The following is a 25526-nucleotide window of genomic DNA, read 5'->3' on the forward strand; positions in this document are numbered from 1 at the left end:
GCACCAGGGAAAATATCGGCTGTAATGTGACGCGGGACAACCCCCCCTCCCGGAGCCAAAGCGTCAAAGCCAAGGAAACGCCGCCATCATCATGCAGATCGTGTTAATGCGTGAGCCGCCCCGCTCCCCCACCCCCTCCCCTTCCTCGAGGCCCCGCTGCTGGTGCACACATGCTTCTTCCGCCGTCACCGCCAGCAGCAGCGGTTCCGAACAGAACTTGGTCGCTCTGTCTCTCTCGCACTCACGGCGGCGTCAAGGGTGCGAGGGAGACAGAGCGACCAAGTTCTGTTCGGACCCAGCTGGCCAGCAGCCTTTCAGCCAATTAGTCGGCGGCCTCAGATTTGTCCCCGTCGCGACGCGTCGCCTCGGCGTCGCCGGGAGGCTGGGGGCGGCACTGCAAGTCCGCGCCGCGTCGCCGTGTCGGCGGCAGCCTTGGGCCCGCCACGTCGTCTGCCGGTCCGGAGCCCCACTACACTGCTACATTGCTACGCTTCTACACTACCACTCTGCTACACTGCTATAGTACCCCGTTGCCACACTGCCACACTGCTGCTACACTGTCAACACTGCCATGCTACGCCGCAAAGCTACGCTGCCACACTGCTAAAGTGCTACGCCGCCGGAAGACCACCGGCCACTGGCCCCGCCACGCCGATCTCCCACTTTAGATTATAATAACGCATTGTGGCTCCGACCTGTTGCTTGTCGTTTCTTGCACCGAGTCCCTGGCGGGGCGGGGCGGGGCGCGGCGGGGCGGGGCGGGGGGGCGCGGCGGGGCGCGGCGGGGGGGCGGGGCGGGGCGGCCCTCGACGCTCCTTTGTGGCGCGACTGGAGGGTCTCGCGTCGGCGGCTTCTCAGCCACTTCTTGTGGTCATTGTTATCGGGGCCCTCCCGCCCGCCACGGCCCCCGGGGGCTCAGCCTGCTCAGCCCGTCGCGGATCGGCACGCGCCTCGGCCCGCCTCGGCCCGGGGCTCAACAACAACAACAAGCACTTGGCAAACAAAGAGGCGTCGACAAACTGGCAGGGACACCGCGGAAGCCGAGGCGGAAGCCACTCCTCTGGCTGCCGTCAAATTGAATTCCCGCGGGCAGAGTAGTGCGGTGCAGTGGCGTCTGCGCCCCGCGGCCCCGCCCCGGCCGTAATATTAGTTTACGGTTTTAATGCGCGCTAACGGTGCAGGCCGCGCGTGCAGTTCGGCGACAGCGGCGGCCCTGCGCTGCACCGCCCTGCACTGCATTACCGCAAAGTGCGCCGGGCCGGGCCGCCCGCCCGTCCGCGGCCAGCGCCTGCGAAGTCCGGAGTAGGCCGGCCCGCCGCGCCGCGGAGCACGCCGACGACGAGTTGCCTACCGCGCAGGCGCTCGGCACCACGCGCAGCAAGCAGCACCTCGCTTTGAAGTGACGCACGCACACACACGCGCGCACAGATAACCATCTGAGGGTAATTACGCATCACGCAGGTCGCTGTGTGGAAGGTCCACCCCGCCTGTTTCCGTCTATCCATCTGTCTAGCGCTGTGCCAGTGTGCGAGACAAGGACGGAGACTGAATCTCCTGCGGGGCTTGGTGCGCCGCAGATCAAACGCACGCGAGAATCAATACGACCCTGCTATCTCGCGCAGCACGGCGCAGCAGTCCTCCGAGGAACTGCGTGGAACAGACGTACTGGGCGGGAAACAACTGCCAACTTGACAACAAAGCACTTAACAACTCAAACCATCAAAAATTGAAACCAATTTTACAAATTTGTTTCTATAATTTTTAAAAAATTACACTTTTGAAATTTTTTTTAAAGTTTCAATTTACAATTCCCAGAACCACAGTAGTGCTTGCGTGAAATTCGACCGGTACAAAGCTTGCTTCGTTTGGTGCAGTGGAAAGTTGCTTTCCGTCCGAACGCTTGGCTGTAGCGGCACGGCGGCAGGGCGGCGCAGGTTCGGCGCCACGGGCGCCACGTGCGGGGGTGGCAGTGTGTTAACCCATAGTGTAGTGGCGCATGCCGACTTGATGACCTCACGTCCGATCCTGTCTGGCCCAGCAGCGCTAGCGCCGCAGCCAGGCACGTCGCAGTGTGGCGGCCCGGGCCTCACAACACCTCACACGCTCGCTGTGTTACAAACTGCACCGCCAAAAACAAACTTGCTAAAAATGGGAGCGGTTTTCGCCAAGTCGGGCGGCTTGGCTCTGTCTGGCCCCCGGCAGACGGTCCTCGTGGCCACGCGGGCTGATAAGGAGCGGCGGAGGCCTCCACGACCACAGTGGTTTAAAATCCTGTTTTAGGGGGAATAAAGCGATTTTTCAAAAGTGTCGCGGGGGGCATTCTGGGGGGTGGAAACGAACTATAATACTCCAATACAATATAAAATGACGTTTATAGATTTTTATATGACTCTGGGAGCCACTGGGAAGGGTTTGACTTACGTCTTTTGTATTTTGATCAAATTCACCTAATTTTCTTAGATGTTTCCTACCCTTATTTTTCCAATGAGGGCGATGGTACTGGTAAGTTGGCGTGTTTTTCTTTTCGTTTCATCATTAATCAAAGGAAAGCAGCCCACAGCGCAACATTTCGTTCGCGGTTTGGCTCACGGTGGCGGGTTTTTCCTACAAATGCGTTCAACACATTAAAAAACACACTTTTGGAGTTTCGGACATCGATGGGGCCCGATGGGGCGGAGTTATTGGTGCGAGACGATTCCCTTACATGTATATTAAGATGCCCCGATGATAACTTTTCCGCACTCGTCCGCAACACGAAACGCAAGGGGACCAACACCACAAAAACGTGCCAAATTGATTAGTTTTGGGGATAATCGCTTCTGGTGTGCACCATTCAAAACAAAAAAAACATCAGTGCAATTGTTTTTCTTTTCAAATTATTTGTTTTTCTTAGTAACAAAATGGTTTAATGCGGCTTAGAAGTTAAAACTAAGCATTTTGAGCCTTTTTTAGTTTTGCACTTTTTGTCAATTCTTTCATTTTTCTTCTAATTTTGCTATTTTTCTCACACTGTTCGGGATTATTTTGTGAAATTACGACTAGTTGTCTGTTAAATCTGTACCACGAACTGCTCGTAAATTTCAAAAACGATCTGATCATCCATCTTTTTTTCGTCAATTTACAAAAATATTCTTAAACTTACAAACTTAATCCTAAAATTTTGGTCGTTTCAGGCATTTTTTCTTCCTATATTAGTAAGGAAACAACGGACGAAAACGCATTTTTCAGACTTGCTTTTACAATCATACTTATAAATTTACAATTTCACCTGTAAAATTAAGAAGCAGTTTGTAAAATGATGAACAGTTTGTCAATTTACAATTTACTTTGTAAAAAAACAGTGCAGTTCGTGGTACAGATTTAACAGGCAACTATTCATAAAAGTGAGCTTGATTTGTAAGAAAACAAGTATACGCGTGAATAGTCGTAAGAAAACGATTTTAGCAGTAAAACTACGATCTTTCGTCAGTAACATTAAGATTTCATCGTAAAATTACGAATTTATTCCTAAATTTTTGAGTAAAGTTTGTCGAAAATATGACAATTGTTTATTTCATGAATCTTGTAGTTATTTGACGAATTATTTCTTGTTAAATTACAACACTAATTGTTGGGATTACTGTTGTAAAATAACGACTTTTCTTAACAGTGCATGATTTTAGCATTAAAAATCAAATTTTTATCGGACCACTTTTTACTTTGAACTGGTCTTTGCCTATTGCCCACGGATGATTCAGTTCAATTCTAGTAGCATTTGGTCGTACGGGACGCTTGCTAGGACTTATTCCCCCGAAAATCGCATTTTAAACCACTGTGACGACGAAGGCAGGCGATTAATCCTGGTACCCTGACCGCCACTCTTTCGTCCGAGACCCGGGCAGGCCGGCGAGGAGGCCGTGCCGGAGGACACGCTGAGGAATACGAGGCTTATTCGGGTCGAAGGCGGGCGAGGGGGGAGAGAGGGAGACGGGGATGTCCGTCATGGGCCAGGTGCGTAGTGGGGCGCCTCCCCGTGGAGGGGGTTAGAGTGTCTGGGCTGAATGGGGCACCCGGGCGTGACACTTAAAGTCTCCGACGTGTGCCGTGGACCAAGTGGCCCCGAGCCCAGCGCACTTCCACGGCCTCCAGGACTTCCAGGGCGTCCAGAACGTTCAGGACCTCCAGGACTTCCAGGGCATCCAGAACGCTCAGGACCTCCAGGACTTTCAGGACCTCTAGGATGTTCAGGGCCTCCAGGACTTTCAGGACCTCCAGGACTTCCAGGGCGTCCAGAACGTTCAGGACCTCCAGGAGGTTCAGGGCCTCAAGGACTTCCAGGGCATCCAGAACGTTCAGGACGTTCAGGATCTCCAGGACGTTTAGGGCCTCCAGGACGTTTAGGGCCTCCACTCCGGGACGTTCAGGGCCTTCAGAACGCTCAGCACCTTCGTCCGCGTGCGAAGAGGAGCGCCGCGAGTGCCACATTGCCGCCCCGGATTTAGTCCCTGATTAATTTGACAACAGCCGAAATCCGAAGCCAAAGGCACAGCAGGGCAAAAGAAAGTGGTTCCTAGTTGGCAAGTCGCTCCTCTCCTCGCGGGGCGCGCCTCGCGCAGTAACGCGTTTCGGAAGACTTTTTAAGCGAGTCGAGTCGGGGAGCCCTGCCGTGCCGGCCGGGGGGGGGGGGGGGGGGGGCTGCCTAAATGGAGCGCCTCACCGAGGACCTCGCCGAGGATCGCGGCGGGCAAAGGCCCAAAGGCGCCCAAAGGCCTCCCCAGTGCGTCGTCTCTCCGAGTCGTCGGGCCAACACCCCGCCAACGCCGAGGCCGACGCCGAGGCCAACGCGCCTACAGCCTGCAGCGGCCAGAAGCGAGATATCGAAGCGATCCCAGTGTAATGGCTGCACAACAAGGTTATTGCGAGTGTTTTGCAAATAAGTTGCTGTTTCTTTTTTCAAGCTGCTCTCCTCGCCTCTGCCGAGTCCGTCCGTTCGCCCGGCCGCGTGTCCGTCTGTCTGTCTGCCTGTCTGTGCCATTACCCCTGCCATCAGTGCTGAGCCAATTGTGTCTGGCAGCGCGCGGTTATCGCGGCCTGTTTAACAGGCACCTTTCGCACATTACAGCTCTAATGACTGTAAGCCCCCTCCCCCGCCGCCACATCCACGGTCTTCACTCATCCCCTCCCCTTCGCCTCCCCACGCCGCGGCTTCCTTGAATGCCAAGTGCGGCGGCGCGCAAAGTCAGCCATTTTCGGTGAAAGCTGCTTTCTGTCATTTAAACTGCGGTCGGGGGAGGGGGGAGGGGGGGGGTGCTCCACCGGCTTTGCTGGGGCAGCGTGAAGGAGTGCTGAGAGTGTCGGGGACCTCGCGTCGCGTCGCCGCCGACCCAGGCTAGGTTACTGCCCTGTCCTCATTGACTTGTACAACATTCTTAAGGGAAAAAATGGATGAAAATGAAAAAATTTCAGATTTGAACCAGGGTTTAAAAGCGTTCGAACGTGACCGAGCGCGCGTGGCTTCCGAGTAACATTATCGGCGATGACTTGCACTTTAGAAGGGAGAGGCTCTTTTCCTCTAACGAAAACTCCCTTCCACCAATCAATATGCCTCTACAAACTTTGTCAAACATTCATTTGGAAAAAAGGGAACTCTACCAATCTGACGAAAAATATTGAATAAAAATTGCAGGCCAGGTGACACGCGGCCTGCAGCCGTCGGCCTGAAGGTGGATCACTGGCTGGCTCGGTGATCCGAACGAACCGGAAGCCGAGCGGGACGGAGAGAAGCGATCAAAATAAATCTCATCTCATCTCATCTCGGCTCGGTGGGGAGGGACACGCAGCGGATTGATTCTCCCGGTGGCCTTTATCGGGAGTGTGTGCATGGGCGACGGGGAGAGAGGGGGCTGCACGTAGACCCACCTTCGCTTTGTTTCAGGAGGCGGCCCAGTGCGTGAGTGGCTCGGTGAGGTTTAACGGCGTTCCTTTCTGTTGCAGAGTCCATGTTCCCGAAGTTCGCCGAACCCATCCCGAACGTGACCGTGACGGTGGGCCGGGACGCGCTGCTCGCCTGCGTGGTCGACAACCTCCAGAACTACAAGGTGAGCACCACGGCGAAGACTTGGTGGAGCAGGCAGTTTCGGGTTTATTTAACGCATTCAGAAAAAGAAACGCGAAGGAAAACATGCTTTGGGCCCGGGACGTGTGGTGCAAAGGAAAAAGTGGCTTTGGTTCCGGGCGGTGTCCCGGCCGGGCCTGGCGTAATCCCCCTGCGGTGGTAGCCGCGCCCCCTGCGGCCGTGCCCGCCGTGCCCGCCGAGCCCCTGCCCCGGTGGGGCTCCGCGGCGCAGCGAATGGGCCCCGCAATGGGCCGCACCGTTTAGAAAGCCATTCGCCGCCAAAGGAGTGTCCGGCCCCAGCCTCCCGCGCGGCTCGAAACACACAAACCTCGAGGCTGTTGATTCTATCAACCTCGCCTCGCCTCGCCTTGGGCTGCCCGGCCGATGTCATCCGAGATTCACGAGATTGGCCGCGATTTTTCGCCTCATCGCTGCGGCGCTGCGGTAACGCGAGGCGACGCGCCCAGGAGGAAGATCAGGGGGATCGGAGGGCCCTCGCTGTTTTTCTTGGCGGCAAGAATAAACACGATTTGCGTCGGGCGGAGGGCAGAAGGGCGTCCCCGTCTCCGGGCGCAGCGCGCAGGGTGCAGGGCGAGGGACGCGCGGGGCCGCAGCCGCTCACGCGTGCCCTCAGAATCGCCTCCACGCTCTCATCATATTACCCCTCTATTTTTTCCATGACCATGTCGCGGCCCGCATGCGCCGTATAATCGAGGTTCGGAAACTAAATTACCATGACACACACACGCGAACTAATAACAAGCCCACAAAGCTAATCACGGGTTGCCCCCACCCCCTCCAGCCGCCACACACAAACACACACGCAGTGAGAGAGAGAGGGGCGCTCCTATTTGGATTCGCGTCCAGGCCGGCCGAAATAAAAGTGTGGTGCCGTGACAAACGGGTCGGCGTATCAGATTCCAAATTCCTCAGTGTCAAACCTCGAACCGCCATGGCCGCGGCGCGATGCCCATTGTGCGGCCTATCTGCGTGCCGGGCAGGGCAGGCAGGGCAGGGCAGGGCGCGGCACGGCATGCCAGAGTCGTGGATTGGCCGTGTTTCGCTTCGTTTCGCCCCGCTCCGGCCGCGCTTAGCTTTTTTGCGGTGGCGCGTCCCGAATCAACTGCGGCCGTTGAATGAACGGGCCGGCCGATGTGAGCTTCTTTCTCTCGGCGACTCGAATTTCGGCCTTGCCTCGCGCCACTGCCATGTGATGATGCGCAGGCCGCAGATAAAAGCATATACACTGTCAGTGGCGACGCAGTGATAGCAGGACTAAGTCCAAAGTAAGTCTGTTACCAACGGGAACCGTTACAAAAATGTGGTAGAGTGTACAGAACCGTTCCGACACACACAACTTGAGTGTGTTCTCAATACACTCCTAGAAGCGCATGCTTGTAATGGCGCGCTTCCAGGACTGTAAGTTTTGTGTGCAGCTTGTATCAAAAATAGTACATTGCCAATAGTCCTCGGAGTCTCAGGCCTAGTCTTAAATTTTTAGATCTTAACTTATTCAAAAAGTTAATGCACAGCGCGCATCTCTTTGTGGTTTGGTTTTCTGGCCTCGTTCGTCCTTTGCTCTCGTCCTTGCGAGCGCGTATTTGGGAATTTGAAGCAGGCAGGCGAAGGCAGGCAGGTTGTGACGGGCCGTCGAACGCCACGCCACGCCTAGATTACCCCGTGCGTCGCCCCGCCTGCCCCGCCTGCCCCGCCCCTCCCCCGGGGCTTGATAATCGCAGTGGTCGTCTGGCGGGGCGGGGCGGGCCGAGGGGAGCCGAGAGTGACAGCCCCCCGCCTCGATTCCAACGCCTCGCCGCCAACCGCCACGCCGCCGCTGGCTGGGGTTCCCGCCCGCGCGTTCCTTGACTTTGGTCTTATCTCGTGCCGTAAGTTTTACGGAAGCCTTTCTTCGCGACTGCTCCTTCTTTTTTTTGCTCCCCTTAAGAAGCCGTGTGCGACATTCTGCACGCTGCCACCCTCCAGGCCGCTTGCCTGCCTGGCTGGGGCGTCCCGGCCCGGGGACCGCCAGGGCACCGCCAGGGCCAGGACCCGGTTGAGGCGAAGGCGGGGCGGAGCCGGGGCGGAGGTGCAAGCGCAGACAAAATCCCGCAAAATCGCGCAGAGTCGCGCGAAATCGCTCTCGCGACTTTTGGAGGGACCAAGTTAACAGCCGTGGGGGAGTGGCGTGGCGTGGCGTGGCGGCACCTTGGCGACGCGACGCGCTGGGCGGCGTGCTCCCCGCGACTCGGCCGACGCCGTGCTCCGACGCCGTGCTCCGCGTGCGCAAGGAGGGCGAGGAGGCGGTGCGTTCTCATAAGCGGCGCGCCGAATAAAAGAAAGGGAAGCAGTTCGGCCCCCTTCTACTCTCTCTCTCTCTCTCTCTCTCTCTCTCTCTCTCTCTCTCTCTCTCTCTCTCTCTCTCTCTCTCTCTCTCTCCGGGCCGCGTGATCGCGTCGACCATTTCGCAGCGATCCTTTCAGGGATTTTACTGCTCCTCCTGGCTGGCGCGGCTTGCCCGGCAGCAGCCGCCGCCACGGCTAACTCAATCCAGACGATCAGATCCCCGCCACCCTTTCGGCCTCTCGGCCCTCCCCTTCGCTGGTAAAGTCGTCACTTGAGTGTGTGCGTGCGGGGCGGGACCTTCGCCGGGCGGGGCGGCGCGGCGTGTGATAAGATTATCAGCCCTGGCACAACATGACACCGCCAAACATTAGCCCTTGATTTATTTTCAAACTTTTGCCTCATTCTCGTGACGTTTTCTTCTCTGGGCGGTACCCGCGCACCTGGCAGAGGGCGAAGATCCTCATGGACTCTGTGGCAGAGGCACTCTTTCAGTATGACCACGCGAAGTAGCTCCAAAATATTACACCTCTCCGCAAAAGAACAAAACAGAACAATAAAAACATGTGGTTATTTTTTGTGGGCGCCCCCTGCAGCGCCGCGGCGCCACGGCGGTGCGAGTGACGCGTGCCTCGGCGTGGCGTGCGCGTGGCGTGCGTTTGGCGTGCGGATTGAGTGGCGGGGCGCGTGTCTCGGCGTGACGCGGCGCCGCGACAGCAGCGACAGCAGCGACAGCCCGGCACGCCTCGCGCCCCGCCCCGCCCCGCCCCGCCCCGCCCCGCGCCTCGTCACACGGCGCCGCCGAGGGTGACCGGACGGGGCTGCGACCCCCTCGCCGCCCCGCCGCCCCCGTGGGAAAACAGAGGAGGGCCCCTTGGGTAATCGGGGAGGGTCGCTGGCTGGCGCTTGTTGTTGTTGGCGTGGTGTCGCTGCTCGAGGAGGCGATGCTCGCCGTCGTCGTGGTGGTGCTCGCGTGGAGGGCGGTCAAGGGAGCTAATGTTGGCGCCACCGGTTGCGATAGGAATAGCATGTGAACGGCGGCTGTGTTGGTAGACTCTTAGCTTCGTAATGGGCCGGTCGCGAGTTCGATTCCGAACACTTCTTGTTTTTTCCTGTTCCAAACGCCTTGACTCCGTGTGCCCCCAGGTGGCGTGGGTGCGCGTGGACACGCAGACCATCCTGTCCATCCACCACAGCATCATCACGCAGAATCCGCGCATCTCGCTGACGCACAACGACGCCCGCTCCTGGTACCTGCACATCAAGGACGTGCACGAGACGGACCGCGGCTGGTACATGTGCCAGGTCAACACGGACCCCATGCGCAGCCGCCAGGGCTACCTGCAGGTCGTGGGTGAGTAGCAGCAGCAGTGTATCAGAATATCTTAAATCTTTCAAAGATTTGTCAACATGTTGAACAGCTTTGCGAGGTTGATAGTTTTAAGTGCGTCCATCATGTCGTTCCTAAGGTGAGACATAAAGGTGTATCAGCGGGTAGTTTTTGTGTTTTTTGTTTCTTCTGTTGTCTCTTTGTCCTAAGATTAGGTTATTTTAGGAACACCTGTCCAAAGTTGCCGATAAGCGTTTTTGCCCGCTGTTTTCCTTTTCGCTGTGGCGTTGGTGTGGCAGTCGCACCGCACGGCTGTCACGGCCTCGGCCAGGGCAGGCCAAGGCAGAGGGAGGCGCCTGACCGCACGGCCGGCCAGCCTGCCCCGCGGACAGCGCCGCCAGCAGCGCCAGCAGCTTGCAGTGCAGGCGACGGCCGGAGTGGCCGCGGGACTCGACCTCATTGGGGCTGCGGCGACACGCCGCGCAGCGCCAGCAGCTTGCAGTGCAGGCGACGGCCGGAGTGGCCGCGGGACTCGACCTCATTGGGGCTGCGGCGACACGCCGCGCAGCGCCAGCAGCTTGCAGTGCAGGCGACGGCCGGAGTGGCCGCGGGACTCGACCTCATTGGGGCTGCGGTGACACGCCGCGCAGCGCCAGCAGCTTGCAGTGCAGGCGACGGCCGGAGTGGCCGCGGGACTCGACCTCATTGGGGCTGCGGCGACACGCCGCGCAGCGCCAGCAGCTTGCAGTGCAGGCGACGGCCGGAGTGGCCGCGGGACTCGACCTCATTGGGGCTGCGGTGACACGCCGCGCAGCGCCAGCAGCTTGCAGTGCAGGCGACGGCCGGAGTGGCCGCGGGACTCGACCTCATTGGGGCTGCGGCGACACGCCGCGCAGCGCCAGCAGCTTGCAGTGCAGGCGACGGCCGGAGTGGCCGCGGGACTCGACCTCATTGGGGCTGCGGCCGACCACGCCGGCGCACGCCCAGCCGGGCTTGCAGTGCAGGCGACGGCCGGAGTGGCCGCGGGACTCGACCTCATTGGGGCTGCGGCGACACGCCGCGCAGCGCCAGCAGCTTGCAGTGCAGGCGACGGCCGGAGTGGCCGCGGGACTCGACCTCATTGGGGCTGCGGTGACACGCCGCGCCGCGCCACTGCCAGCAACACCTGAGACATTCATTACGCCATGATTCAGTTACAAACTGGACAGCCTCGCTGCCTGTCTGCCTGCCCCGTCGGCGCGGCTCGAGTTGTTTATGGCCGCGAGGCAGGCCGCGCACAGGTGGCACCGCACGTGCGTCGGCCTCGTCGTTGCGGAGCCGGAGCAACACCACGCACCGCCTGCCGCAGCGTGCTAACACGGTCTTCTTTCTGTCGCAGTGCCGCCGACCATCGTGGACAAGGACACGTCCACGGACATGGTGGTGCGGGAGTCCTCCAACGTGACGCTGACCTGCAAGGCGCACGGCTACCCGGAGCCCTACGTCATGTGGCGCCGCGAGGACGGCGAGGACATCAGCTACAACGGGGAGCCCGGTCAGTGGGGGGAGGGGGAGGGGGCTAACGACGCCGACCACGCCGACGAGAACGGAGAGTCGCTACGTGGCCGGCGCGGCTTATGAGTCTATCGGCGGCCACTTGCCGCGGAGGCTGAGGCCGGAAGCACCCCGTGCTCGCCGTGCCCGTGCCGCCCTCTGCACCGCAAGGCCCAGAGGCCCAGGCCCACCCCGCGCCGCCTTGCCGACACTTTTACGACCAGTGTGTGTGGTGGAGGCTTACCGCCCTGTGGCCGGCCCGCTGCCCGCGCCGCCGAGATGTCCGCCGGTCTATGATGACACATGGCCCACCACGCCCTGCCCTGGCCTGCCCTGGCCGCACGGGCGGCGTGCCGGTCCGCGGAAGCAGCGGAGCAGCGCGCCTGCGGCGGACTGGGTAGGCAGTCCCGCGGCGCAGCCGTGCTTCCAGGTTGCCGACCTCCACGGCGTCCGACTGGGCCGCGCGCCTGCGGACGGCGGGGTAGGCAGTCCCGCGGCTCAGCCGTGCCTCCACTTTGCCTACCCGCACGGCGCTTGCCGTCGCAGTGTGCTCGTCATTGGTGTGCTCGTTTTTCGTGAGAAGCGAGTAATTTTCTTTCCACTGAGAAAACCTTACAAACTATTTTGGGCCTTACAAAGAAAAGTAGTTTGTATAACAAAGTATTTTGAGCATACGTAAGCTTACAAAGAAAATACTTCGTAATTTACGAACTATTTCTTCGTATAACAAAGTATTTTAGTTTGTTATATGTATGCTCAAAATACTTCGTAAGATTTTGAGAGTGTCGGAAAGTTGGTTTTGCTGTGTGCCGCCGCGACCACTGCAACGCGCGTGCAGACGTGGACCTCCCAAGCGGCCCGCCCGCGTCGCTCCCCGCACTGGAAAGGGCCGCGAAAGAGCGCCGCCCCGGCCAGCAAGGCTTCCAGCGAGGCTTCCAGGCCCTGGGCGAGGCGAGACTCGTCTGACCTTTTATTTTGCTTCCGTATTTCAGTTTCTTCAGATCTTCTTTTCGTTCCAAATGGCCTGGAGCGATTCCACCTCTCGCTCGGGCCCCTCCCCGCCCCGCCCCCTCCTCTCCCCGGGCAGGGGTGGGGGAGGGGGCGGGTCGCGGGAAGAGGGAGAGGGGCGAGGTGGGCTGGGCAGAGGGGCGGGGGAAATCGCTCGGAGGTAATTTTCCACTTTAACACATTAAAGCGGCGACGCCAAGCAATATTTTGGTTCGAGTTTGCAGCCTCGCCGGGCTTGCCGGGGCTTGCCGGGGCTTGCCAGATGTGGCCGAGTTTGTCGCCGAGGGCCACGCCGCGACCCCGAGGCTTGGCGGGACGGGGCGGGGCCGACAGAGGAAGTAAAGAACTGGGACGCGGGCTGGGGGAAATAAAATGCACGTCCAGGGCCTCGATGCGGGCCGCGCGGGGCTGCGACTGGGGAATGTCGCTGTCGAACACGGCGTGGTGGGGGCGAGGCGAGGGGTGGTGATCGGGCGATACCGGCCTGATGGTTCAAAGCTCAAGGCTGAGGCATTTCTCTCCGCATTGTGAGGCGACAATGACTGCCAAGACTGCCAGCGCCTTTGTTTTCCTCTCATTGTTTCGATATACTTAATCGACCGGACAGCCGCCAGATCGCCTTGGGCTGCCTTGGCCGCGGTCGCCGCACCGCGCGGTCAGCCCATAAAACTTCTTTCGGCTGTCGGCAGCCCCACCTCGGCAGGCCAATCTAGCCCGCCTCGCCCCGCCCCGCCCCGCCCGCGGCCCCTTTTGGCAGCAGGGGCGGGTATCCATCATGATATCCAGCGCGCTCTGGTGTCAGGACGCGACATGAGGCGGGGCGGGGTGTGGCGGGGCGGGGCGGGCAGTCCCTCTCGCGGCACAAAGCAGCCTTTGTGGTGCCTGCCCGGCCTGCCACTCCAGCCGCCCCGCCACCGCAGCTATTTTAGGCAAGATACTCTGCAAAATATGAACCGCGTGCCGCGGGCCACTCTGGGGCACTTGTGGGCCGGGCAAAGCCACCCGATTCGAGATGACAGGGGGCGGCCGGGCCGTGCCGCGTGGCCGTGGCTGCCGTGGCGGCCGTGGCGCGCTGATCCGATGTGAGCTCGGCTGATCCGCCTCAGCGACAAGTGGGGCCGGGGATCCTCCCCCTCCCCGCCCTTTTTACGGCCGCAGAGGCAAAGCAACCGTTTTTGTCTGGGCCGGTGGCGGCCGGCGGTAAACGCGGGGATCAAGTGATGCACTCTGAGGTGCGCGCGCCTGCGGCCCTTCGGGCCGTACGTTTGACTCCGGGTTGCAAAAGGTTCTTTTTCCCTTGATTTTTTTTTTTCGCCCTGCCACACCTCTCCCTTTCCTTGGCCTGGATGCGGCCCGGCCGCGCCGCCCCGCCGCCCACCCGTCACAACTCGAACGTCAACTGCGGAGCAGCAGAGTCGCCTTTTTTTCCTCGCCCTCTGTCGCTCTTTCAGGAGAAGTCACTTCCAGCGAAAGGAGGTGAGGCAAAGTCATGGCAGCGGGCGGGGCGGGGCGGGGCGGGGGCATCGGCGTGACTTTAGACAGCAGCGGGGTGGATGGGGGTGACAGGAAACTTGAACGGGGGTGGGCGAGGGGCGGTGCTAGGTGTTCGCGGCAAGACTCTTATCGCCAACGTGCTAATGATCGGTGGAAAAATAAAGAGGCCGGCCGCCGAGAGCGCCTCCGTCCGCGACTCGCCGACTCGCGGTCGGAACGTCCTTATCGGCGCGACGAGCGGCCGGAGTGAAGAACGAGGACCACGATCGCCGCGGTTATCAACTTCCGGAAAGTGGCGTACTTGGTGTGCGTCGCGCTTCGTCCTGCGGGCCACGGCGTCGTCTCGCTGCGTCTCGCCTCCGAGGCACTGTAGGCTCATTCCGAGAGTCCTTTTCGTCGCTCTGTCTCTGTCGCACCCATGCGGTGCGCCCGATGAGTGAGAGGGAGACAGAGCGGTGAATCGGAATCAGTCTGCTGGGGCGGCACGGCGGCACGGCGGGGCGCGCCGACCGGCCTTCCGCGCGCCAAGGTTGTCTGCCTGCCCGTTGGATCTCCAAATCACTTCTCCGGCTTGTCGCTAGCGGCCCGTGAGAGGGAGTGAGAGGGAAGGGGAGGCAGAGGAGGGATAAACTGAGTCCCCTCCTGCCACGCTGTGCCACGCTGCCACTCCACACCGCACTCTGGATGCGTCCCGCGCCCCTCCCGGTACAGTGTCCTGGGACGGGCTGCGTGCCTCGAATAGCAGTGGCGGCATTGGGCGACACCCCCACCCCGCCCCGCCCCGCCCCGCCCCGCCCCGCCCTGGCACGCCTCGCCACGCCGCGCGCGTGGAGCTCATGAGTTGGCCAGGGATTGTTGATGTTGTCGAGAAATCGTTTGATAATACAGGGGGCGGGCCTTCTCGGGCGTGAGCGGGGCGCCGCGCTGAATGCCAAGTCCCGGGGGCCGCGCAGCACGCCGCCAGGACGGCCAGGTGGACTGAGTGGCCGTGGTTGTTGCAGTGACGGTGGTGGACGGCGAGACGCTGCACATCACCAAGGTGTCCAGGCTGCACATGGGCGCGTACCTCTGCATCGCGTCCAACTCGGTGCCGCCCTCCATCAGCAAGAGGGTCTTCCTGCGGGTGCAGTGTGAGTGCCACGCTTCGAGAAATGACCGCCTAATTATCTTGGCACAGTGCAACTGCTAAAATATCGAACTTTCGGCCCGCTCCGCCAGTCCCGCCCATGCTGTCCATCCCCAACCAGCTGGAGGGCGCGTACATCGGGCAGGACGTGAAGCTGGCGTGCCACACCGAGGCCTACCCGCACTCCATCAACTACTGGACCACGGAGAGGGGGGACATGATCGTATCAGGTGAGTGGGGAGGGGAGCGCGGAGCCGCGCGAGCCGCGGGGTAGCGGCCGTTTTACCATCGAAAACGCCAGAGTGGACTAGCGTTGTTGTCATACCTTTGCTGCTTCATTCTGAGACTGAGGGATGGACCACTTCGCCCTATTTTTTATTCTTTTTTAGCATTTTCTAGATAGTAACATCGTCGTTCTAAAAAACCTTACAAATTGCTTTAGGCCTTACAAACAAAAGTAGCTTGTTGCAACAAAGAATTTTGCGCACACATAAGCTTTGAGAAAATACTCCGTAGCTTACAAACTATTTTTCCGTATTACAAACTTAAAAGTTTGAACCCTAATACTTCGTAAGGTTTCAAGCGAGATATCACTACTCCGGAGTGGTCCTGCCTTCGGGTATTTCTTAATCGCTAGTACACCCGTAACTGGCAGTGCATTGTTATCGGGCGCTTTGAACCTCTAGCCTAGTCGGATCGGTTGATGACTTCGGACAGTAAACGGTGTTATTGTTCCTTGTCCAGGAGGGCCGCCGCCCGTGGGAAGCAAAGCAGGTGGGCTATACGGCGAGGTGCGGCACGGCATGGCACAGCACGGCGTGGCACGGCCGCTAGCACTGGCAAAGCTGCCCTGCCCGGCCTGCCTGCCCAGCCAGCATCCTGGACCGTAACTTTATCGTAGTGGCAGTAGGAACGGGGGCAAGCACGCGCTCAGCACGACCCGGATTCAAATACCACTGCCTTCTTTTTTTCATTTTTTTTTTGTCTTGAGCATGTCTTTTTTTTTCTCTTCAGCAATATATTCGGGCGAAAACCATTCGAGCCTCCCGTAAAAGCCGATGCTGCCTGGCTGCATTCATTCATCGGTTGGTTGGTTCGTTCGTTCGTTCGATGAATGACTGGGCGGCGATTCGGCCACCCGGCAGACTGATTCCGAGAGTCGTTTTCCTCGCCCTGTCTCTCTCGCTCCCTCATGGGACGCCCCATGAGCGTGAGAGACAGGGACGGAAAGGACTCTCGGAATCGGTCTGCGGGCCGCTGCCCTGCTGCACTGCTGCACCGCCTCACTCTCCGCACCGCACTGCCGGACCACTCCAGTTTGCAGCCCTTGCACGCGCAGAGGGGAGGGGGGGGGGGAGTCAGTTCTGGAAGGCAAGGCGTGCCGTGGCGTGCCGTGGCGTGCGATAGCCCGGACCGCCAAGTGCCGCATGTTTACGAGATGTTTATCGTCCCGTTTTGCCTGGCCGCCGTGCGCCCCGCCGCGCGCCCCCTCGCTTGCAAGCCTCACAGGTCTCCCTCCCGGGCAGGCCTGCCCCCTGGCCTGCCCCGCGCTCCCCGTCCGACTAGCCGCGGAACGCACTGTGCGCACTTTTTGAGTAGTTGTTTTCGATTCGCTCGCACACGCCACGGTGCATGACTGGCGTGCGTCTTTTTTTCCCTCCAAGCGTCGCTGTCCTTGAGTCGGGGTGCGTTTCGAGAGGCATTCCATCGAGCGGCCGAAAAATAATTGGTCGCGGACAAGCGAGTTTCCGGTGCCAGTGGGCGAGGCCAATTAAAGGTGGGCGGCCCACGGCAAAGGGCCCAGCTGCTCGCCTGGCGGTGCCTGGCGGTGCCGCGACTCGCATCCGCCATCGCCACGCCGCCATTCCACGCCAATTTGCAATGCAAATGGCGAGTGTCGAGGCCAGTCGATCCGCGTATTCGCATCCCCCTGCAGACGGACGCGACACGGAGCGCGGCCGGCGACTTTGTTTCGCGAATGCTCTGCGAGGGCACAGTGCTGACTGACGCACAGACATGCATGTTTCAGGCAACAAGTACGAGGCCGTGTCGACGGACAACGGCTACAACAAGTACATGCTGCTCAAGATCCGCAACGTGGGCCCGGACGACTTCGGCTCCTACAAGTGCGTCGCCAAGAACTCGCTCGGCGAGACGGACGGCGTCATCAAGCTGGACGGTGAGCATCCGCGGGTTGCAGTCCGAAGGCCGTCTCGGCCGCGAGGAATCAATTTGTATGCGGCCGCGGCGTAGGTGTGCGGGGCGGGCCGGGCCGCCGTGTTGTGTTTAGTGACCCTGGGGAGGGATAAAGCCTCCCATGCCAGCGCCGCCCCCCCCCCTTTTCCCGCCCGCCTCGCGAAACCGGTTGCCTACACTGATAGAAAAGATGCTGTTAATTAACAGCATATATCCTGTTAAGTTTTTTAGCAACACTTGTTGTAGAAGAACGGCATATTGTTGGAGACTGAGTCGTTATTCAACAGCAGTGTTGTAAAAAGGGATGATGGCTCTCTGTATCTGATCTCTGACAATAAGTTGTTGTGTAACAGAATTACCATTTCCAAATGGCACCAACCTGTTCATAAACAACACTTTTCTGTTTTCAAACAAGAAAGTTGTTATACATTTACAAAAAGAATGTCGAGGGTCCTAGTCTTATCCAATACTAGTCTTATCCAATGACTGCTCAGTCATTCAGAAACGCTCTTTTCTGTTTACAAACAGCACTGTTCTTCAACGCGGTCTCTCTGTTATTCACAAAAAGGAAATAGGAGTTTCCTGACGGCTCAAACAAGACATTTGTTTTGTAACAGTTCGTGCAGTTCTTGGACAGTTCACCGCTGTTTAAAAATTGGAAGTGTTGCTAAAAAACTTTACAACACAAATGCTGTTCAGAAACAACAGAATTTATTTTGACATAGTTGGAGTTTGATTTGAGCCGTGAGCTGCAAAATGCTCCGGCAAATCTTCAATTGAATGGTGTTGTTTTTAAATGACAGGATACCGTTCCAAAACAGCATATATCATTAATTTTACAAACAAGATGTTCTGTTTTCCAGCATTGGAAATCGACTATATTTGTTGTTTTCTCCAATGATGAAACTTGCTGTTTCCTAACAGCATTTGTGCTGTTTTAAGTTCCGATGACACGTGCTGCTTAAAAGCAAATCACTCGTTGGTAAATGTGCTGTTTTCCTACAGTTTCTTTTAACAGTGTATCGAGCGGACGAGGCAGGCAAAGGCGAATCCAAGTTAGGCGGGTTTGCGTTATTTTTTTCGTTCGCCGAACAGCACCGGCGACTTCGCGCACTCGTCCCGGCGGCCGACCGCAGCCGAACTCTCTCGTGCGTGCGATCGCTGGTTCGGTCCCACCTACTTAAAGATCCAAGTCGTAGAATTTTTTGCCCATTACTTCCTTGAAAATTGTCCATTTCAGTCGGTAACTACCGCGTCGCGGCGCCGCCTCGCCTGCTAGCCCTGCTCGGCCCTGCTGGCCCCCAAGCGTCGCGGCCCGTCGACATCGCCGTCGGCAGTCCCGGCGGGGGGTGGGCAGCTGCAGCCGCGTGCCGCTTCATCCGTCTTGTGCCCATGTGCGGTGGCTGGCTGGCGGGGGCTGGCGGGGCTGCCGGGGGCTGGAAATGGAAACAATGCTAACAGAACCGCGGCGTGAGGCGAGGGCTAGGCGGCGTCAACCTCGGTGGCGACAAGGCGCATCGATTTCGTCCGTGGTGTCGCCCACCTTGTCCACAGTGTCGTCCATCATGCGGGAGATGCAAACAGCCCGTCCGGCTCTTCTTGCCACCCACGCGGCCTGCAGTGGGCCAGAAGACCGGTGGACGTGGTCCAAGCCCCGGGCGCGTTTTGAGCTCCAGAGTCGCTAAATAGGACACGAATTGAACGTGTGACCCCATCAATGGATTGCTCTCCTAACGAGGAATCCATTGGTGGTCACGCGCTCGGTTCGAGTCCTGTTTAGCGACTCTGGAGCTCAAAACGTGTCTAGAGTTTTGGCTGCCGGCGCCGGTTTTCTGGCCCACTGAGCGGCCTACGCACTCCAAAGCGCTGCAGGTATCTGCGCGCGGGGAGGCCGGGCCACCCTGGGACCCCGAGCGGGGCCTTGCGGGGCCTTGCGGGGCCGTGCGAGCCCCAATCCCCTATCCGCTGGGGAACCGAGGCGGGCCAAGGCTGGCCAGGCCGCAGGTGTGCGAACCAACCATTTTTTCTACCCCTCCGCTGCGCGCTCCAACTCCAACTCCTTGCCCTTCTCCGCGTCGTGCTCCGCGCCGCGCTCTCCGGACGCAACGCAGCGGCCCGGACGAGCACGGCGATCTGTCAGTGTCACTCGAGATAATCTCGGCCAGGAAACAATCAACAGAAAAAGTGTTTGGCCAGCGAGCTGGCGGCCTGGCGCGGCGCTGGCGCATGTTGACAAGTTATTAAACACAATCGCGCACGTGCCGCGGCGATCGGAGTCCATCCATCTCCGGCAGTGTACGGGAGTGGGGCTGTGGGCTTTTGCGTGTCCGCGCCGCGTCCGCGCAGCGTCAACCCACTCACTCATGTTGCCGTTTTCCGTTGCAGAGATTCCCGCGCCGCCGACGACGCCGTCCTCGACGATCCTGCCCAAGAAAAAACGTGAGTTTTGCATGGCACTTGCTGGGCATCAAGAGCTACCACAGAGTCCCTCCCCCTTCCCTCCCGCGGCGGTCCAGCGCCGAGCCGAGCAGCGCAACCCACGCAACCCCAGCCGAGCGAGCCGAGCCGGCCGAGCGATGGGGCGGCCCAGCCCTCTCTGTATGAATTAGGTCCTCGCAGACGCCAAATTGATATTGATGATGTTCCCGCTTATGCATTAAATCGGCCGGTCGGTCTAACTCCACGAGGCGGAGTGGAGGAGGGTGTGTCTGGAGCAAACTACAATCACCAGCCCCCCCCCCCTGCCCCTCCCCGACCCACTTCACCGTCCTTCCCTTGTCCAATCATCATCCACTTCCTCCTCGCCAGTTTCAGCTGCGAACGACCATCAACTCGATAAACTGAATTAAGGGCCCAAAAGACTCCAACGAGGCCGTAAGCAGGCGAAGCAGGCCCGCTTCCTTATTCACAGGAGGAACGGGGAAAAAGAGAAAGAGAGGCGGGAGAATTTTTGAAACACTGCTCTTCCCCGTCGGTCCGCCAGTCGGCCCGCGAGTCCCTGCCTCCCCTTCGCTGTCTGTCCTCATGTTGAGCTTGCCGCTTTGCTGCTTGCAGACCGAGGCCGGGTCAAGCCTTTGAAGATGGAGCGCGGCGAGAACTCGGTGCTGGCCGCGGACTCGTACATCGACGACACCACCCTGGACGGTGAGTCGGGGTCGGGATAGCCTGCCTGGCTAGCAGGCTGCCTGCCTGGCTCCACTCCGGTCGAAGGCGGCGGGGCGCTTGCGATCGGCAGCGGCTACAAAGTTTTTGGAAAACACGGCGTGAGGCCGCGCCCGCTACCACTCAGTACCCTCCCTCCAGGCCGTGCCCGCTAAGGCCCCCGCTTTCTTGGAGGAGAGAAAGAAAGAAAAGCGCACGCGCCGTCTGTCTGTCCGTCTGTCTGTCTGCCTCTGTGTCTGACTGCCCTTCCTGCCTGTCGCACCCGCTCTCTCGCCCGTCTGTCTGTCTGTCTGTCTGCCTCTGTGTCTGACTGCCCTTCCTGCCTGTCGCACCCGCTCTCTCGCCCGTCCGTCTGACTTGATTTAAAGCTTTCCTGCTGCTGTCGGCTCATAGTGGGCTTGCTCCGAGGCTTGCGCACCTGTGGAGCGAACTAGCTGCCTGGGAGTGCTGGGCTAGTGGGCCCTGCCGGCCCTGCGCTGTACAGCGCACAGTGTGCACGCCCGACTGGCGTTCCCTCCGTTTCCACAGGAAAGGCCTTTTCTTCAAGCGTCGTGTTTCGTGTCCACAGAGTCGGCGGACGACGACTACACCCTGGCGCCGCACGTGGAGGTGCGCGACCCCGTGGCGCAGGGCAGCGGCGCGCCGGGCAGCCGCGGCGCCTCCAACGTGGCCGTGCTGGCGGCGGCGTGCGCCGCGCTGCTCTCGGCGCGGTGACTCCAGGCCGGCGCGGTCGTCGGCGCGGTGTGACTCGTCGGCGGCCTCCGCGGCCTCCCCGCCGCCGGCAGTGGCAGTGCTCACTGGCGGAGTCACGCGGACGGAGCCGGGACCGGGATCTCCTTCCCAGCAACCTGGGTAGGGTTGCACCTGCAGTGACGTGGACACAATAATCGCGCTAGTCTTCTGCTTGGGGTCGCCTCGGCTTCATGTATCAGCCACGTCCGTTGAACGAAAGCTTTGTTCCGTCGTGCCGAGAGAAGGCGGACAAAATAACACAGTCAAGTCGCACAAGAAGAGTCAGTCGGCTTCCAGAACGAATACAAAGAACAAAGAAGGTGTGAACTCATTTCCTGATTTGGCTCGGATTCGGTCTTCTCGGGCTCATGTCGTGAATGGGGGCGGTCGTCCGGCAGGCCAGTCGTTTTGCCTTCTTGCGTGCCCAATCAGTGATTCCAAGGCACCGAGCCGTGCCTCGCCGGGACGGCGCACCGCCTTTCGTCCCGTCGTGTGACACCTCCATGACGACGCTCCCGTGACAACGTCACACCCGTCACGAGTCCGGCAGGGGAAAGCGTTCATGGCACGTGAGGAAATGGACGGCTGGGTTTGATTTATTTTCTTTCTCTTTCGGCGGTTGTTCTAATTTGATTTTTCTCAAGTTTTTAAAAAATGTATTTATTCGAGCTATTTATGTTACTGAGATGATTGCCATTGTTATAATTTTAGCTACGAGTTTGATGAAAATGTCGTTTATCATGTGTAAAGATTTTTGTAACAAACGTCGGTGTGGAAAGCGCTCATATCTTTGATTGTTTATTTTTTGGTTGTTTTGTTACTGTTTTTCTTGAGAGCGTCGCGAGAAGCGTCTCGCCCTCGTGTGTGTGACTAGGATGTAAGTGCGTGTTCATTATTTTACTCTTTCCGTGTTTTAGACAAGTGAGGCTTCTGCCTCCCCAAGTGCGTTGTGAAAGTGTGTTGTTTGAGAGGAACGTGATGTCAAAAGTAATCTAAGTAGTGAAATCGTTATTTTTCCATGTGAGGTCTTTTTTTGTATTTCGCTGCTAGACCCAATGAGTCTGCTTCTTCTAGTCGAGGTGCTCTGCCTGCGTTGAATCTGTTCGGGCAACTCGGGTGCTGGTACGAAACCCTGGTGCGGCTCTACCTCACCAAGCCTCCCCTTCTCCAAAACTATTAGCCGCTAGAAACATGTCCGAAAAGGCGCTGGGGCCTTGAAACTTGAAATGCTCGTCTAACTGACCGCTGTAGTCTCATTGCCGCGTTCTGTTAAATATTTGGCAGTCGCTCTTCGAAGTTTTGTTGTTGTTGTTAATTAAGTACGACGTGCCAGGTGACGACTTCAGCCGATGTTTATCTAATCTAGCTGATAATATTTGTCGATCCGAACCTAGGGTGTGGAGTAGCGCATCTCTTTATACGTATCCATTGAGAAGACTGAACTCACTGTACATAATAAATGTATCATCCCTAAATGTAAGTCTATTGTAGACTAAACTACTTTGTAGAGGCTGTAAAAAAGAAAAATACGAACTATACGGTGGCTTAATTGAAGAGAATCAAATAAACGTTTGAAAAAATACAATATAAAAATGCTGCAGTGTTTCATTTTAGCTTTTTCGCTGCCCCCCTGATCTGTTACACTGCACCAATCAGGTAAAACTTCGCGTTGGATGAACTATCGACTCGATAAAGACAGACAGAGAAACTTAGCCTGCTGGGAAACTGATGACCACTTTCCATCGGTGTTCATCTTGAAACTTCGTGCATTTCGATAGTTCATCCAACGCGAAATAACTACGCCCTGGCTGTCGCTATAAAATCATAAGACTCGACTCGATAAAGACTGGCGAACAAGGAAATCTGGAATGCAAGGAAACAAAGCACTTTTCCTCCGGGTCCGCCATCAAGACCGACCCGGGCTGGCTTGACTCGTTGTTTTTGGACGGGTTGGCCCGGCCTGCCGGAGTCGAGCCCCGTAAGAAGCAGCTTGCGGCGCATTATGTGACGTAGCAGTTTCGTCAACTCGACGGGACTGGCGCGCCATGGCGGGGCCGCGCGCGGGACGAGCCGAGCCAAGGCGGCAAGGGCTGCACACACAAAAGGCAGAGGGGGCGCAGAAACTGCTCACTGGAGGCGCTTTCAGAGCGACCTTCTCTCCTTAACTCCGTCATAAACATGCAAATACAGGCCGTAAGCACAGCTTGCTTCGCGCCCGCCCAGTCGAGCCCCAGAGGGCCGCGCTGTGTGTGTGTGAGTGTGTGTAACTGCGTCTCGCAGTGTCGAACGCAGGCCGCGCTGCTGTCTGGGGCAGCCTGCCTCGCGGACCAGGTGTCATCGGCATGCCTCCGCGCACACGTGTTTACCAACTTTCCGGCGCGCGCGTGCGTGCGTGCGCCACTTAATTTTGCATTTGTAGCCAAGGATACACGCGTTGTTGTTGTTCTGGACACACTTGACGTGCGAGTCTTTTGCTGGATGAAAAATTCATGCCACGCTGCCGCCCGCTGTGTCCTTTTTGTTTGGTCCCCTTTTTTTGCTGTCAGTTGCGGCGGGTTGCTTTCTGTGACCGTCGAGTCCTCTCTTTCTCTTTCTCTGTCTTTTTTCCGGTCGTGCGAATGGTGGGCCTGACACAACCTTCCTTCCAGTCAACTAAACCGCCCGCCACCCCGCCCCGCCCCGCCCCGCCCCGGCCGCATCCACTCGGGCGGCTGGAGTGCGCGGCGCGCGGCAGGACTCATTTCATTTGAGTACAGGTGAGGGAGGGCGCGTTAGATCGTTTCGATAGCCCGATAGCGTGTGGATGGCGTGGATGGCGCAAAGGAGTGGGAGGGGAGGGGAGGGAAAAGGGGGGGGGCACGACCCGCCCGCCGCCCTCCCCTCGTTCCCTTGTCATTCTGCGGGTTAAAAGCGTAAGGCCGTGTCTGATGGTCTTCTTTCCGCCGCAACAACGCGCCCTGCGCCCGACTGGCCCGACTGGTTGGCTCGCCCGACGACACAAGTGGCTTCATTAAGATGTCTGCGGACTATTAATCAAAGGACTCAGCTCTCCGCCCACTTCCCGCTCGCCGTGGTGCTGCCTCCCCCGTCGCCGTGGTCGTGGTGGCGTCTCTACCCTGATTCCGAGAGTCGTTTTCGTCGCCGTGTCTCTCTCGCCCCGTATGGGTACGAGAGAGACAGAGCGACGAAAACCACTACTGCTCGGCGTCCAGGCGGCCGGCTGAGATGGTCTCCGCTCGAGATTCGAACCCAGGACTCCTTCCCTCACGGCCAGGTTGGGCATCCTCGCGCCAGAATCTCGGCGCCCCCTCCCCTCCGCGCCGATGCCGTCCGATCAGATCTCCGCGGCGCGCTTGGCCTTTCCACCCCTCGGCAGGGCAAATATGGTGACGGCCCGGAAATATATGGCTCTTTTTGTGAGCAGTAGGCCTTCCCGCCCCGCCCCGACCCGCCCCGCTCGGCGCCTCCACGCCCCGCCACTTTCATGAGCCGCTTACACCGCCCGCCGCGAAATGAGCCGGGGACACTCCAAACATGGCAAAGAAGAAGAAGGACCCTCTGCGCACTCCGGCTGTGGTTCTCGACTAGCAGGTCCGTGGTCCCGTTTAAAAACGAAAACATCCAGAATCTGGCCGAAACCGTTCCGAATCGCTTCCGAACGCTCGGGGTTCATCCAGAATGCTTCCGAACTGAGGCATGCGGACGTCGGGGAACTCCCGAAATCACCCCTGTTTCGGGGGCTGTGTTGTCGGGGCAGTCCGACATCCTTCCGAATGTTCCCGGGCACCCCGAAGTTCTTCCGAGACCCCGAATCCCGTCAGTTCGGAAGGATTTCGGGCTACCCCGATGGTCCGTGCATAGTACTCTTCGGAAAATCCATTCTTTCAAATTAAGTAAATCGCAGTTTTAAATTTCATTTTTGGAATTTTGAGCTCAAATTTGGTATGGGGTATCAACGCCAAAATTAACAAATGCCATTTTTTTTATTTTCAAATTGGACACTTTTTTTCTGCTATCTTGAAAACTACAAGTGCTATCTAAAAATGGATTGCAGATTTGGATCGGACTCGATTTCGACACCCCGAAAGCACTTTTCGGAAGTCTCTTCTCTCCAATTAAACCAATATAATCTCAATCAAAGTTTGTACTGAGCATTGGTTAGCTGCCTCCTTAGCCCCCCCTCCTACAGTAGTCCTGGCTTCCACCCCACCACGAACCATTCTTTTCGGAACGATTCCAGTAGGGCCCCGACGCCGCCGGAACTCCGGCGGAATCCTTCCGAAACGAGACTGACGTCGGGGTACATCCAGAAACTTGCGGATCTTGGTCATTTTTGGGTAAAATTCGGAAGACCCCGTCGGAAGCGATTCGGGGTCGCCCGATCGGGGACACCCGAAGTCATTCCGACGTTCGGAACGATTTCGGGTGTTTTCATTTTTAAACGGGGTTCAACAGCACCACCCTCCCTCTGCATCCACATCGGGGGTGACAAACTGTAAAAATTGGAGAGA

General features: G+C 58.4%; 1 protein-coding gene across 1 annotated transcript in view; it reads left to right on the forward strand.

Annotated features, from left to right (window-relative positions):
• LOC117645943 (lachesin-like) overlaps window positions 1–21940 on the forward strand; it is a 92576-nt gene extending 70636 nt beyond the window's left edge. Inside the window, exons 6-16 of the mRNA XM_034386516.1 lie at window positions 5974–6077; window positions 9581–9788; window positions 11143–11298; window positions 14801–14929; window positions 15018–15155; window positions 15670–15699; window positions 16955–17104; window positions 19507–19560; window positions 20176–20265; window positions 20852–20929; window positions 21933–21940. Coding sequence (XP_034242407.1) covers window positions 5974–6077; window positions 9581–9788; window positions 11143–11298; window positions 14801–14929; window positions 15018–15155; window positions 15670–15699; window positions 16955–17104; window positions 19507–19560; window positions 20176–20265; window positions 20852–20929; window positions 21933–21940 — 1145 coding nt within the window. The remainder of the gene's footprint in view (window positions 1–5973; window positions 6078–9580; window positions 9789–11142; window positions 11299–14800; window positions 14930–15017; window positions 15156–15669; window positions 15700–16954; window positions 17105–19506; window positions 19561–20175; window positions 20266–20851; window positions 20930–21932) is intronic.
• The last annotated feature ends 3586 nt before the right edge of the window (window positions 21941–25526 follow it).

Source organism: Thrips palmi, unplaced genomic scaffold, assembly GCF_012932325.1.
Source record: "Thrips palmi isolate BJ-2018 unplaced genomic scaffold, TpBJ-2018v1 HiC_scaffold_10, whole genome shotgun sequence".
Taxonomy (NCBI): domain Eukaryota; kingdom Metazoa; phylum Arthropoda; class Insecta; order Thysanoptera; family Thripidae; genus Thrips; species Thrips palmi.